The 16,381-nt window shown below is 40.7% G+C and overlaps 1 protein-coding gene across 3 annotated transcripts in view; it reads right to left on the bottom strand.

Moving 5' to 3' along the window:
* The window catches only part of net1 (neuroepithelial cell transforming 1), a 43,967-nt gene that overhangs the window by 4,196 nt on the left and 23,390 nt on the right, over positions 1 to 16,381 (bottom strand). For 2 of the 3 annotated variants that reach the window (XM_084710805.1, XM_084710807.1), the window contains exons 3-4: positions 13,489 to 13,551; positions 104 to 211 (exon numbers count right to left, since the gene is read on the bottom strand). In XM_084710805.1, coding sequence (XP_084566931.1) covers positions 104 to 211; positions 13,489 to 13,551 — 171 coding nt within the window. Of the gene's footprint in view, positions 1 to 103; positions 212 to 2,953; positions 3,270 to 13,488; positions 13,552 to 16,381 lie in introns of those variants that run through there. The other variant, XM_084710808.1, reaches the window with a different exon arrangement.

Genomic DNA, 16,381 nt, shown 5'->3' with positions numbered 1-16,381 from the left:
CTGCAGATGGGAAAGAGGAAGCCCCAGATGTCAGACAGGAGTTGTGAAGAGTTGTGGAGAGCTGTCCCTTGTCCCGTGTTTGTAGGATGTCAGGAGAGCTTACCTGGATGGTTTGGCCGAAGCGCCGGACGGCCCCATTCTTCACCGGAGAGATGAGGTTGGCTAGCGACGTCACCCTGCCGAGAGGACGGACACGCTTTGTGCTGGGTTCCTGAAGAGGTGAGAGGAAAAGGGATAGAGCAATTAGTTAGGCAAATTAATCATAGAAAAGTCTTTTAATCAGTAATGCCAACTGAGATTTTCCCAGAGACCTCGGCAGCAAGTCCCAGCACTCCCAAGTGACTTCCTTCTGATAAAACACATCAAGTCAAGTCATATATCCTCATTATTGACTCCACTCCCTGCTTTGAGGCGAAGAAATAGGAGTAGCTGGAGCCGAGGTCAAGCCACAGGCAGACAGACTGGCGGACCAGTGGACAGACAGATACTGAGGAGCAGGAAGCAGCTTCAGCAGCTGTTGGCTCCATCATGTGAAGAGTCTTTAGCCAGGCCAGCCCACTGAGCACAAAGACCCTTTCTGACTGCTGATCTGGAGGGGAAGGGGGTCTGGAGGAATGCCAGGAATGCACGAGACCCTGCTCTCAGCTGTTGGACACCCCTCCCCGCACACACTCTGCTACTATCTGGCCTGACAACAGCTACAAGTCCACTTGAGAGAGTGGATCTGTAGCATCAATCAAACAGTGTGAGATAAATGCTTCCTGATACCTGCAGCTCTTTCACTGCCTTTCCCACAGAGACAAAGCAGTGTGGACAGTGTGGCAGTGTGTCAGGGCTGTTCAGTAAAACAGACCACCGCTGGAAGTCGTAAACAGACAGTGAATCTGTCCCCTCGCTGTTTACACAGTGCGGCGTCGCAGGGGGCACACCGCCGTGTTTATGGCTGCGAGTCAAGACAGGCTCTTCAACAGGCCTCGCGTGAGAGCAGCACTACACCTGGGCCAGGTAACCCCCTCCCCCCATCCCTCCTCACCCAGCCCTGAGGCTGGGAGAAAAGAGAGAGCTGCTTGGCCTTGTGCCAACAACAACAGGCTGCAGAAATCAAAGAGCTGAAGATCTGAGGTAATGATTTCAGCCCACAGAGCCTCTTCAAAAACACGACAGCCATAATTAGCATTTGCAAAGTTTGCACTCCCCGCAAAAACATTTTTCATTTCAAGAACTTCACACTAATGAGAGCGCTCAAATCCAGCGCCGTGCTGTGTTTTCTCCTGACTCAGGCCAAATGGGATTTTGCCTTGGCTCAGCGAATCTGGGAAAACAGAGCAGCCATTGAGGCTCTGGGCCCTGCGGACACAGCTGTGGAACAGATCCGCTCAGTCTGGTGGGGCCTGTGAGCTGCTGTGGCTGCGGCCGAGTCACGGTCTGCTGTGCTCAGGTTCTCCAGGACAGCCAGACAGCCTTGAGAATTTAGCAAGCCCTCTAGTGGTGGAGGGGCAGAAAAGCAATGCCACATGTCAACTGCTTTGAATGTGGTCTACATTCAAAGACAGATTTTTTTTACTAAGGTTGGGACTACACTAATTTCTGACCTTTTCATATCAGTGGACAAAGAAAATACATTACAAAGTAAATATAGAAGAGGCTGGGGGTTTCCAAAGTTGATACTGGACACTTATGTTGGCAATTGTGCCCTTCCTGTCCTTTGGGAACAGGCTCCATAAGAACAAAAAGCCACTAGTCCCACTCTTTGTTTATCAGCTGGAGAGTGAAACAGTGCAGGCAGACGGTGAAAGTTGCTATTCCTGGCAGTTTGACCTGAGTCTGGCTCACTTCAGGAAATCAGAGGGATCCGGGGTTTGTGCTGCTGCTTTGGATAACTACTATCAGGTGATCAATGACCCTCCAGACAAATATTGTACATGTGTGCTCCTTAAACTCCTAACCTGAGATTACAACCTCATAAACATCAGGATTTTTTTTAGGGATCCCAAAAGCTCTCTTCCTGTGCTTTCCCTTTGAAGTAACCTGGTGTGTGTGTGCTGTGAGCTAACACTCCAGATGTGTCCCTGCGATTACAGCACAGCTTGAGCTGATAGGAACTGGGAACAGAACAGCCAGGCCGTAAATGAAAGAGTCGAGGTCATCAATAAGTCAAAAAGGGCGTCTCAGTTGTGCAATTCTGTGAGAATAGGACTCACTTCATGAATTGTCCTTAGACTTCTTCTTTATCAAAGTGGTTTACTGTCAGTGAAACCACATCTTCCTGAAATCACATCCGAAAAAGAACCATGCAAGCCTCAAAAGAGGAAGGAAGGAGCTGGAGTGGTGACTTTCAGAGCACACCTAGGTTTCAACACCTGCAGCTGGAGGAATGCTCTCAGGCTGCTGCACTGAATTTGCATCAAAGTGGTTTAACTTCAAAGTCTAAAGCAAAGAAATCCCAGACAGGGCTGAACTAAAAGGATGAAGGGATGTTGATCAAGCGTTGACCCCCTGCTGCTTCACTGTTTGTGGTACTGACTTTCCTCATCTCTCCATATCCCACCATGGCTGAGCTGCCCTGCTGGGATGCAGTTTTAAGAACAGACAGGGGGGAATACACAACACTGAGGGGGGTCAGCTCTCTGTTTACAACTTCATAGGTGCAGCAGCGGAATCCAATGATTAACTTTTCCAGGTTAGGCAGTATCTCAAGGATTGTTTTCAGTGCCAAGGCACAAAGTCCAAAGTCTCATCTCATCTTACAAGGCAATTGAAAGAACACACATGAACGCACTGTGTGCCAAAGTGAGATAAGAACAGGGTTAGGCTGTGATTCACTCACAATGTGACACAAAGATATGACTTCATCTAAATAAGTTCCAGTCAAACATTAACTTAAAGACGCAGGTAACAGACAAACAAAGCAGGAATATCTAGGTTTTTTTTTTTTTTTTTTTTTGCATCTTACCTCTGACTCTTTGTTGGCTTGGTTCTGGTAGTCTATCACTTGCAAAGTCCGTTTGATAGGCACCAAGCTACCCAGTTCATCGTAAGCCACCATAGCTTTCAGTCAAAACACAATATCCTTTTTTAATCCTGGCGAGTCAGCTCCAAGAAGTAATCCACATCAGTGACAAAAAAAGGATGGTGAAAATCAAGAGTAAAAAGAGTAATAAAAAATCTAAATAAATAAATACACCTTCCCCCTACGAGTCTTCTTCTTCTGCCCTCGTGGGACAGGGCTCTCTCTCACACACTCTTTCTAAACTTTGGTCTGAGGTAGACTGAGGGAGGGAGGGCTTTATACCGGCAGGAGAGACAGGGGAGGGGCTGAGCCTCTGCTCAGCCCTCATGGCTGCAGATGAGGCGGTGTCGGGTTTACTAAGAAATGAGCAGGAGCTGCCCGCAGGGTCTGTTGTCCCCTACACTCAGAGTGAAAACAGTAGTGAGAATTTCTAAGATCATGGCTAAAGCTTACTGCTAAACGGAGGTGACACACACACAACTGTGATGACTGAACCATATCTGACATTATACGGGTGTTTCTCAGGGAACTGGGTTAAAGTTTGACGTAAAGCCTGAGTTATGAACTTTTGAGTCCTGGACAAAGTCTGATCGCTTGTACTTTTCAGCAGACATAAAGACACTGAAGAAACATTATTGACAATGATTCCTCAAGTTTGGTTTTAAAGAGTCATAAAATAATATGCTTCTGATGCTGCAGTTGAACATTTAGCTTGACTATCAAATACAGCTGCAATGATTAGTTGATGGATAGAAATGATATGATACCTTTGTTTCAGTGATTTTTCAAGCAAAAATGTCAAACATTTGCTGGTTCTAGCAACTTACATGTAAGGATTCTCAGTGTCATCTGTGATAATGAATCAAGAGTCTTGAAAGAGAGAAGAAGAAGATTAAACAGAAAATTAACTGCCAACAATTTGCGCAATCAGCTGAAGCCATTTATCAAGACTTTTAATGCTTTAAAAGCTCACTGCAGTGTTTCTCTGAGGACACCTTCTGTATGTATATGTATTTATATTCTTAATTATTCTTATATTGCTTGTGTATTAAACAATTATTAAGCAAACTGATTATCTTTGAGTTATGTAGATTGATCAAAATGAGCAACTTTAATACTTAAACTTCTGCATTTCTTCCTATTTTCTGTCATTTTTTTCTAAAAGATTAATTGATAGTTGCATATAAAAGCAAACATACAAAAAAGGGCAAAATATACATAGATATGAAGCCCTTTGAACATTTATGTGCAACTTTATTTTATCACATTACTGTCATCAGTAATGAGAGTTACAGTCATGGTGACATAACAAAATGAGTTTCAAATAGTTACTTTAGTTTGATTTGATTTAATTGTGTTTGGGAAAAACTGGGGCAGAAAGCTGGAATATACATGTTTAACAAAGTTTAGTGATGAAATATTAAAAAAGAGGATAGGACTTGATGAATATTCACTTCTTCCTACTGCTTTTTAGAAATAAATTATTTATTGTAAGTTTGTTGTAAACTTTATTGGCTATTCGTGTTTTATTTTTTTCTTACTTGTTTTTTTTTATTTATTTTTTTTATACATGTTTAAAATAAGATCTAACTCTAAGAGTTAAATGACCATTGCTCATCCTCCAAGTGAAATTTAGTGTTTCAGATTTTCAAATAGTCTGGTGATTTAACACGATGATTTTAGTTTCAGTACGTATCATTAATCAAGACAAAAGAGAAGTTATTTTGTTTGACCTTCTCCCAGGTTTGGTATCAGCTGCTGAAATGTTTGAAACTGTTTAATGTCCTTTAAATCTGTAATAATAATCAGATAATTATTATTACATGACTATTTCTTTTAGCTAATTAATCAAAGCAGTGTGTGCTGTGTGGACCAGTTCTCTCTGATCTTTGCTTTAACAGAGCTGTTATCAGTCTCATCAGATGGACTGGGGGAGGTGATCAATTAGAATATCAATAGTGGGGGGGCACTGGGACACACTCAGCCAGATGCTTAAACTGAAACCTGTATATTGAGTTCCACAGGGGAGGGGGGGGGGGGCAGGGTGTGACAGCCACCCATATGTTGATTGGTCTAAAAAGAGTAACATGTTTAGTAGTTTCAGTAAAAACAAAAGAGATGTTCTGACATTGAAAGTCCAGTATCATATACACAGTATAGTATGATATGGTACAGGCCTGTGTTATTAGTTATTTTATTTTAATTTCATTTTATAAAAGGACTGAGACTAACTAGGGTTACAACTAACAATTAGTTTTTATTGTAGGTGAATCTGTCAAACATTTTCTTGGTTAACTGATTAGTTGTTTGGTCTATAAAATGTTGAATGTAGTGAAAATTAGTGAAAAATGTCAATCAATCTTTCCCAAAGCCCAAAGTAATGTCCTAAAAATGACTTATTTTGTCCAAAACTCAAAGATATTCAGTTTACTGTCATTGAGGACTAAAGAAATTAAAAAAATATTCATGTTTAAGAAGCTGGATTTTTACTTTTTCTTACAAAATGACCTAGCCATTAATTGTTGACAACTAATCAATTAAATCGATCAATTGTTGTAGCCCTACTACTGACTTATGCAATGTTTTTGTTTTGCAATTGTACCTAAATAATTCAAGAATTCATTGCCAAATTAAATTCCTGCCAATTTCTTGCACATGCTCTGATCATGTGCTAACAAAACGTGTCGTACACATCAGATTTATTATTTAATAAAGGGCATTGTTTTCAAGTCGTCATTTATAGTATTGTGGATTTTATTGTGGTATTATTGTACCTTCAGTTTTTGGTATCATTACATCCCTAATATTCAGAGAAATAGAAAATAGAAAAGACATAAGAAACCTGTGGCTCTTGAGATTCACCCAAACAGGAAGACGCACACATGGCTGAAAGACAACCACACCTGAAGCCATAGATTCTACACACCCATAAAGCTGGTACACAAATGCACAGCCAAAAAAGTGGAGGTGTTAGGTCTAATGGAGTGAATAATGTGGAGATGCTGCGAGGCAGGGTGTCACAATGTACGCACGAGTGTTTTGAGCAAATGGACGAGCTTGCTCATGGCTCTGCTTCGTCCTCCTGGGTCAACACAGACGTGTGAAACAGGACAGAGGCTTCATGCTGCTCCTGGTGACAAAACACAGATGCTGATGGAGGTGTGGGGATGTTGACACCTTGTTCTTTGGGCTTGTTGATGGAGCGGTCATCTGCTGCAGACCAACAGGACGCTGACCAACAGGGTTTTAGTGAACTGAGCGACTTCAGGATCAGGATTTGGGTTTGATGTGAGAAATAAGACAGCGGAGTGAAAAAATTCAGACTGAGGAGTCAGAGCGGATCTAATAAAATGAATCCATCTGTCTGTGTGTAGTCTATGCGTGCCTTGAGAAGACACCGTGTGCAGTCCTGCTGTTACTCACTCTGTATGGGGAGACCTCTGGCTGAATCAGCAGCACGTCTGGCCCAGCCTCCATAAAAACTAAACACAACATGGCCCGGCCTGCCTGGCCTGTTCGCCTCTAGTCACACTGAGCTGCAGCTGGAGCACAGGCCGTGATTTACACTCCAAAACACACACACACGTACTTGCCAGTCTGCGCTCAGGAGTGGCGGAGCAGGATGAGTAATGCAGTTTCACCGCTGTCTAACCTATGCCGTGCCAGGGACGGACTGAGCCCCGAGGCCTGAGGGGCTGAGCTCAACTTAACCTCCACATCAGCAGCAGTGAGTACAGGACGCGCTCAGACTAATTACAGCTCCGGGGACGGCATTAAGCAGCCAGCTCTGGGCAAAGAAACACAGCTGAGTGCTGCTGACGGACTTAAAACAACAGGAGGGAGGTGGAGGTGCTGCTGCCCTCTGCTGATGGAGGTCAACAGCAACAGAAAAGGACTGAACTTCTCAGCTTTCTGTGAGGCAACAACTGACCTCTCAGATCTGTCACTAAGAAAAAATAACAAACATAAAGGTGGAGACGAACACATGAGTTACCTTAATCTCCTCGCAAGTTAACCATTGGGCAGATAAGTTACCAGATTTACAAGCCCGACATGGCATTTTACCTGCCTCACTGTTGAGTCCAGCTGTTTATACTTTTTATATATAATAGTACAATATAAACAGAGCTTTATAGTGAAAGGACAGCTTTACTGGTCATGATTGAGGCCTGTATATGTATACATTACTGCTATACCACTCACTAATCTTGCACCCCCACTCTTGACTATAACCATATAACCACAGGTTCATGATACTGCCATTTGCCACAAAGTCCCTTGCCCCATCTATTAAAGCTTTGCCAGGGCATGTGTAAAAAACTGCAAGACAGAAATGTTCCTAAATGAAGAAGAGTGTTTACCGTTCTCTTACAGGCTGCGTCAGCAGTTGATTTTAAATGTGTTTTCCCCGCTGAAGCTTTAATTAAGTGTGTGGGATGATTGTCTCTGCTCACTACAGGCTGTTCTCTGATATATTGCTGCCTAAAAGGATAAAATGACAAAACACTAAGTTGATACTCTTTTTTAATTCCTATTTGCTCACATGACAAATTGACATGAGAGAAAATGAAGGGAGACAGAGGTCCGATTACTACATAGTTTTTTTTCTTTTTTTTAAAATTTTATCTGTACCACACTATCTTGACCTGATATGAGAATAATTTCAACATCCTAAAATGTGCTGTGTCACAGTGATTTATGTTTTTTAAGACAGATTTTTATTCTTTTTGTGCTTAAGAAATGACAATTGATTGATAAATGTGTTACATTGCTGTAAATTGGGTTGCAACAAATGTTTTTTTTTTTTTCCAGTATTGTTCAGTCCTCATCCGTCAATCATGTTCTTAATTAATCAATTAGTTGTTTGGTCCATGCTGTCAGAAAATGGTGAACAATGTTGATCAGTGTTTTCAAAAACTCAAAATGACGTCCTCAAATGCCTTGTTTTGTCCACAAACCAAAGATATTCAGTTTACTCTCACAGAGGTAAAAAAGAACCAGAAAATAATTACATTTAAGAGGCCGCAATTAGAGAATCTGGACATTTTTCTTAAAAAAAAAAAAATAACTCAAACCATCATCAACTATTTAATAGTTGACAGCATAGTTTGTATGCCTAAAATAGTGTCTTTTGTTCATTTGGGCTGAGATCTGATGAAGGTCATAACTCAAACCATGCTCTTCTCCAACTTGAATATATTAAAAGAGCAGCTTATACAACCAGGGTTATGAAGAGGACATCTCAACACATTTTATTTTCCCATAAAGTTGAAAACCACCAGCGTCAGATGGTTTAGGAGTTTGTTTCTAAATCAAGCCCCTAGCTAGGGCGTAACAGAGATCTTAACTACTATTAATCTAGGAAGTTTCTGTTCAGATGGCTAAGAACTATAAATACCTCCTCTCCTCTGAAGCTACAATTAAACAAAGATGAAGAGACAGTGTAGATGTAGACAGTGATGTAATCACACAACAGCTTGTAGAAACAATGAAATCCACAGTTCTCAAACATCCTCAGGTTACTCATGGATTTTTTCTGTTTTAGTTTTGTTTTGTAAGTGTTCACACGCCCAGAGTGGCCCTGGTTGCTACCAAACACAGCGAGGTAACTAAGGCGCAGTGAAACCGCCGACGCTTGTAGACAGAACAAACTGATCGACTGATAGAGCTTCAACAGACACAAGTATGAAAATATCATTTGCCAAGTTAATATGAAGCAATTAGTCACGGTGGCATTGAAACAGACATGCAGACAATTCACATAGGGGTGTTGTGTAGTCATGGCACAGGACTGACAGAACAGCACTGTAGTGCAAAGAGAGACCTTTGAGAATGATTGCCAGCAGATGATAGGCTGATGGGCATCTATATTTCTGTGTATTCAGTGTTCACGCACAGTGTTTTCAGTAAAAGGAAAGTGGAAAAGGTTTAATTTTCCATCACAGAGATTTTCAGGGAATTCAGGGTCCAGTTGCAGCTCAGGTGACTACAGTCAAAACAGTACTGGGTGTGCGTCAGTTACTCTGAAATTCATATTATGACAACATTCCTGTCAACAGTAAATGGCACTCTGGCATGGTCTGAAGGCAGGAACAGGCCTGTGGTGGGCAGGGTGAAGCCTTCGTTTATTAATTACTCATGCAAAACCACACAGAGACAAGATGGGTTTGACAAATCCAAAGTAGAGTGGGTGATATGATGAAACCACAGTGGTGCCATAAATTCGTCTTTTTTTCCATTGCTTTTATTCTGTGGTAACTATTATCATAATGTCTCTAGCTGAATAAGACGACCATAAGTGATGTTGCGCAACAATTTAACAAAGTAGGGTTACCTGTCAAGAATCAACTAAAACCTCCTCATATAAGTTCATTATAAACATGCTGCATTTTATTTACATATTGACATTGGGTTTTTCCTTAATGTCCATCCACAGTGGCAGAGACAAGCTGTCTCAAAAATCATGTGTTTAAAGTCAAAGAATTCTAATTCCTGGTTTAGTTTAACTTGTATTATTGTACAACTACTACAACTGTGTAAGAAAAGAACCCCTACAAAATTATGTGCACCACAGCAGGTTCTGAGACGATTAGGACAACAACGGAAATATAATTTATCACTTTTTAAGCAAAAATACCAAACATTCTGTAGTTCCAGCCTCTCCTGTGTGAACATTTGCTGCTTTTCTTTCTCATATATCACAGTAAACTATGTAGTAAATGTGTTTGGGTTTTGCTCAGACAAAACAAAATTTTAGGACGTCACCTTGGACTCTGCAGTATTGTGATAAAAAATAATTGGCAGACGAATTAATATTGAAAATAATTGTAAGTTGCATCCTTATTACACAACAAAACTTACTACTGCAGAAAAATAGCTTTCTAACACTGTTCTTTGCAACTCAAATTTTACTCAACAACTCCGTTTGGAGTCGGAGCCAAAGGGCAGCAGCGCACCAGCAGCCATATGATAAACAAGGGATTCCTGCTATAACTGCCTCTGTTTGTGAACAGTGTGTGTAGGGATTAGACTGCGCTGGAAGCGGCTCAATTAGAAAAGAAAATAAAGTGAGAGCAGAACCCTGAGCGCTGCTGTGATTTGAATCAAGGAGTGGCCCCTGGGACTCTCCACAACACTGTTTGAGCTTTGTTTGGATAAAATCAGAGCGACTGATCCGACTGGTTACAGAAGCCCAGGCTGTACGTCTCTGCTAATCCCCCTCATGTGGGCGCGGGACAAAAACAGCCTGCATGGAGACAGTATAGATGGAGAGGGGCCATGGGTTGATTGTAAACTGTTCGGTTCATTGGTGTTACTCTGAGTACGAGAGGACAGAGTAGCCAACCAAAATGAGAATGTGAAATAAAGTTAGTAACTTTAAGACACACATATTTGAATAGTAGACTCTATTTACATAAATTATGTTGCCGGAAGAGTCATGAAATATGCCTGAAGCTAAAGGGTGTTCAGGTATGACAAGATCATCATTGGGACATCTTTGTGTGTTCAAGTGTAGGTGTGCTCAATAAAACACCCACACACCAAATGAGGTGTATTTTCCAACCAGGCCAGTCCTGCCACTCACATCTCTACATCAAGGAACCTGCTCTGGCGTAACTAACAGCAGACCTGGACAGGCTCCAACCAAACAAACACAGCCTTTATATCTAGATGTGTTCAGGTGATAAGTCTCGTCATTTTCATGATATGTTCTGAATAAACAAGAGAAGCAAAGACTTCAGATACAGCAAGAGATCAGATATGTCCCACAGTCACTGTTACCATCACATCGTAACAACACAATAAAAAAGAGAAACATGAGAGCAACAATGGCTTGGATTGGCTCCAATTTTTTATTATAATGCATTTATTGCATTGAATTTTAGCCCCAATTTCGCTTTGTTGCTTCTTGTCTTCTTATTTGTCTTTTTGTGAGACAAAACAAATGGTTGGTATGAGTTATCATAGGCGCCGTTTACACCTGCTCTAATTACAGGTGTGAATGCACCCAGGACACGTTGAGATCCAATCGCTCAGACCACATTCAGAGGTGGTCTGGGCTGCACAGGAATACATTTTTTCTGCAGTGTACGCCATGTGTCCTGGGCCTCACCGAAGGACCGCCTACTCTACTGACGTCCTGGAACTACCCAGGACTTCTTCAGTATAATGCAAATGACGTGTTTGGGTGCTCTTAACCGGCCAAGATAAGCATCAGATTTTTGTGAATACACTTTCTGTTTGAAGTGATTTCAACACTGAATGACAAACCTGATTCCATAAATGTTGGGACCAGATTGCAACTTATATTCCATTAAACACAGGAAAAAGGTGAGCTATTTAATGTTCAAACTGAATCTTTATGTTTTTTGTAAATATACACTCATTTTGAATTTGATTTCTGCAACATATTCCAAAAAAGGTGGGACAGGAGCAACCAAGGACTGTGAAAGTTGTGGAATGCTCAGTCATTCACAAGCAAGCAAGGTTCACCACTTTGTGAAAAACTGTGTGGACAAATAGTCCAACAGTTTAACAACATTGTTTCTCAATGTACTTATTATCAAGGTATTTAGGGATTACACGTCTTCATAATATCATTTAAAGATTAAGAGAACCCAGAGAAATCTCTGCACATAAGGGACAAGCCAAAACCAACATTGAATGTCTGTGACCTTTGACCCCTCAGGCAGCACTGCATTAAAAACTGCATTAAAACCCACATCATTTTATAAAGGATACTACATGGGCTGAGGAACACTTTAGAAAACTGTTGTCAGTAAACACAGTTTGTCTCTGCATCTACAAATGCAAGTTCAGACTCTACCATGCAAAGACAAAGACATATATCAACAACATCCAGAAACACTGCAGACTTCTCTGAGCCTGAGCTCATCTGAGGTGGGGTGGGAAGGGGGTTGACCACAAGAGGACTCAGAGAACAGAGTCATCAGCTGGATTTAAGCTCTTCACTGCATATCTGTAACTTGTTACTGATAACCAGCATTTACTAAAAGCATTAAAGAACTGTACAGTCCGATTAGCATTCTCTCTGTGTGACTGTGAATACCAAACAACTGTTGCAGTGACCACGTTAACTGAGTTCACAGTAACACAGATGGGCTAACCGGTTAGCTTGTCACTTGGCCAGGCTAATTACTGAAATACTCACGTAACACAAAGTAACATGTTGCAGGCATGAAATTCAGAATGAGTGTATATTTACAAAAAACAAAGTTTGTCAGTTTGAACATTAAATATCTTGTCTTTGTACTGTATTCAGTTGAATATGGAATGAAAAGGATCTGCAAATCATTGCATTCTGCTTTTCTTTGATTTCCCAGCTACTTTGGAATCGGTTAGTAACTGCAGTATCCCCCTTTCCAAAAATCTCGCATTTTGGAAAGGGGGAACTTTCTGAAACAGCTATGGCAAATTCTTGTAATTTTTTTTATTAAATGCAATATATTAAGTTGTTTCTTTTCGTGTAAAAGACACTATGTCAGATTGTCATGGTGCTGTACCAGTTGCTACTCTGTGTCTGAAGTGTGTCGTATACCTGCCAACATTTAACAGCTGTTGTAACTAATATAGGCTACTTCTTTGTCTCTATGGTGAAAGTCCCCAGACGTCGTTTTTGACTTGCTGAGTTTGGCGAAACTTGTTGAAATACTGTCTGCATCAAATTCTTAATTATTTATGCCTTTTTGGAAATTCAGCGACAGTCAAGTATCTTTCATTGTGTAAAAAACCTTGCGTCCGTTTGTCCCAGCTTGTTGGCTACAACTAATGGTCGGTTAAAAACAACAAGTCTGTTGGTCTTTGCAAACGTAAATGACATACGTGTTTATTAGCATTCGTAATGGGGAAGTGAGATCCGCTCATGGGTGGTTACTGGAGATGCATGCGGAGACGGATTGTTATGCCAGGTGTGAACTGACATACTGTCCACGGATCACCCAAGATGCAAGTTAACAGGGACACCCAGGGGTCTTTGAAGCAGCACAACAAGAAAATAAACTAGATGTTAATTTCCTTAACAAGCACACACACACACACTCACAAAATAATCTATCTATACCATCATCTAAAAGATACACCTTTATTTTGAAGTTCCGATGGCATGTCTGTGTCATAAATGTCTCAAAGAGTTCTGTCACAAAATTGTCGAATCATTTAGTTGCTTTCTGTGAGGTGACATAATGTAACTGAATGTGTTAAACGGACAAATGATATTGTCTGATATTGGTCGCAGACTCCTGAAATGGGTCAAAATTGAATTGTGGCAGACTTTGTGATATCAGCAAAGACCATATTCTTGTCCAAAGAATTGATATAAAATTGTATCATGGTGAAACTTGTGATTTACACTCCTAAATAGATACACAACTTTAACAAAAACTGACTACAAAATTTTCAAAAAATAAATGTTCCTAAAACAAAATCAAGCGCGTGGAACATCTGATGATGTGTTTTACCTTAAAGTCAAAGCTGCAGAGGCTGACTGCGTCGCTGTCGTCCTTCTCCCTCCGCTTCCGCTTCTGTGTAGAAATGAACAGGCAAGACGTTAGCTGGAATATCCACCATGCATCACTGGAACAAGTCGGTGTGACATTAAAAACATCATTATGACGCAGAGTGTGAGGAGTTCTTCAGATTATACTCTCCCAGCTGTCTCCCCAGCCTCACTATTGTCTATAGTAGCAACACAGATTGTTGAGCTCCCTCAGAAACTTTAAATGGAAAAAGACCTCAGACTGAGATCCTCTGGGCAAAGACATCTCAAATTCTTAGACTTTGATGCATTTCATTGAAGAGCCTTGATTGAAGAAAAGACTACAAAGCCCTGGCATGTGGAAACAACTAACATGTTGCATATATTGTCTTTACTTTGTGCTGTAGTACACATCCTTGTCTGGGGGCCACTGACATGCAGAGTAATTTACAGCCCCTCCATTCCCTGCTCGTGCATCAGGCCAATTATGCTCATTGCCCCTGTAGTTCCATTGTAAAGCTACAATGGACACTGCTGGAGGCCCTGCTGGGAACAGGAAAGGGTTAATTGAGCAGTGGGACACCTTAACACCTGCATGTGGCCTGTCAGTCAGTCAATCAGTCAGCAGGTGAGAGGAGCAGTCTGGCCTGTTGAGGCTGAGCGTTGTTAAAGCCCTGAGGAGCGCTGGTGGCCTCGGGGACCCCCAGGGCTCCGTTACTGCGGTCCATTAACCATGGAGGCCAGACTGCTTCTGGCTGGACACACAGACAGGACGTCAAGACCTGATTGACCAGCGAGGTGAAGAGGGCCAAAATGGACACATAATGGTCAGGGGTGGCTGACACTGAATGACTGGGCTGCGTGTTTGTGTAGAAGTGGGGCGGTGGTGTGGGGCACTTCCTCTCTGCCACGCTAACCTGTTTGTTTTCCCACGTCCGTAAAAATTTAAGTGCTATCTGCTCAACAGTTTGTATTCAACTACTTTAAATATCCCCCCCGCATGCATCTCAGGTGGTGCTGTGACCGACTGTTAGCCCTAACGTAGCAGTGAATAACATCGTTTGGTCAAAGTTGGTTGCATCTCAATAGGAGGCTGTGAACAGAGCTGCAAATAACAAAAGATTGTGTAATTCACTTCTACTCAGCAAACTTTCACTCAGAGCCACAGCTGAGCACAGCAAACAAGTGTCACTGTTGGTTTTAAACTAGCTAAGGTCAGACCTGACAATATAGATACTGAAACGGCAAGATATGGCAGCGACTAATCAATTATTGTCACAGTTTAGTTTTCTGATGCTTTTCAAAATGTCAAACAGAAGTGATAACATGACTAGGATTACACCCTTCCTATGCAGAAGTTTTATAACAGTTTACGCAGCTTTTTTCATATACTAAATATATTGATATAAAGGGTTTAAATTTAGCACTTGAAAAGAATAAAATCCCTGCATGTAAGACAGAATTAAGAGCCACTCCCCATTCTGAGAGAAAACTCAAATTGCTTAAATACTTTTTTATAGAATATGATGAATTTTTAAAAGCCCTTTCCTGGTTTACTGTTAACTGTCTGTTTACTTTCTGTGGGATTTTATCATGTTAATGTGATAATTTTCTGATATCGTATGTGGATGAACAGTTGATCACATTTCACAGGAACATTCATTTGATAATATTATCAGGGATACGGATAAACTCCAACAATGAAACGTGATGCAGTCTCTTTTGGGTAAACTCTTATCTCTTCTTTCCGAAATTGTTTTTATCTCTAATGCCGTGACAGAATGCTCTGATTGATTACTGCGATAAGAATGTGCAATGAAATCCTGACACATTCATCTCATTATTAATATTTACTAGGTGGGACTTTAAACATTTGCATCATACCAGTTTTCCCTAAAGCTTAATAAAGTTGGTGTTATGTTTTATATAAATGTAGGAAGTTTTTGTGATGTGAGCAAAGGCAGCCTGTATTTCATATGAAGTTCACTATTGAACACCGTGACAAAGTTTCAGTAAAATCATATGAAATTCCAAAATGACTGTAAAGCAGTCCTGTTCAGTGATATACCGCTTGATCTCATGTGACGGCATATAAACAGCAAAACATTTTGTGTGTCATCTCTACACATATGAAGCTTTTCATGTGTCATTTAACACTGTTTAGTCTGGCGCATTTTATGAGTTTTGGACGTGGTAATAATAAATCCAATAAAACTCCAATAAAAATTAGAAAAAGTAGAAAAGCAATAGTTGCCTTGTTTGCAGCTGGACACAACCCTTTATTCATTTAATAAGATGAATCGCTTTACTCAAATGATGTTATAAATATGACAGACACTTAAAGCTTCATTCGAAAAAACCTCAATAGAATATCATATTACTTTCAATTTCATGTGCAATATTACTTTTTCTTTTATTACTTTTCAGTATCACTGCCAATATTACTTTTACCATGTTGTTTTATTTGCAGTTTGCGACCAAGTGAAATGCCAGATTTACTTGCCCAACATGACATTTTACTTGCCCTGGGCAAACGGGCATTCCTTATTGTTGAGTCCTGTTCTATTAGGCACCATTTCTTGCATTTACTCCATATACACTTTATATTTATTACCTTACTGTTTTTTACTGTATTATTGAGCAATCTCTGGTGCAAGAACTTCCTTTGGAATTCAATCTTATCTTTCAGTACAGGCTTCATCTCATGGTTTATAATGTTATACTACCCACCCCTATACTTTAATTTTGTTTCAGCAAAGTTTGGTACCTTTTTAAAAAGTTTTTACTGCTACAGTCCAGACATGATTCATTACTCAGGCCAACTCTCTAACCCTAACCTTGGTAAGCTTTATGTTTTGTACCAGCTCTTGGCAGAA

The sequence above is a fragment of the Lutjanus erythropterus genome, chromosome 22 (assembly GCF_056507025.1).
Source record: "Lutjanus erythropterus isolate fLutEry1 chromosome 22, fLutEry1.hap2, whole genome shotgun sequence".
Lineage (NCBI taxonomy): Eukaryota > Metazoa > Chordata > Actinopteri > Lutjaniformes > Lutjanidae > Lutjanus > Lutjanus erythropterus.
Note: the sequence above shows the minus strand (reverse complement) of the source record. Positions and strands in the feature narration are given on the sequence as shown.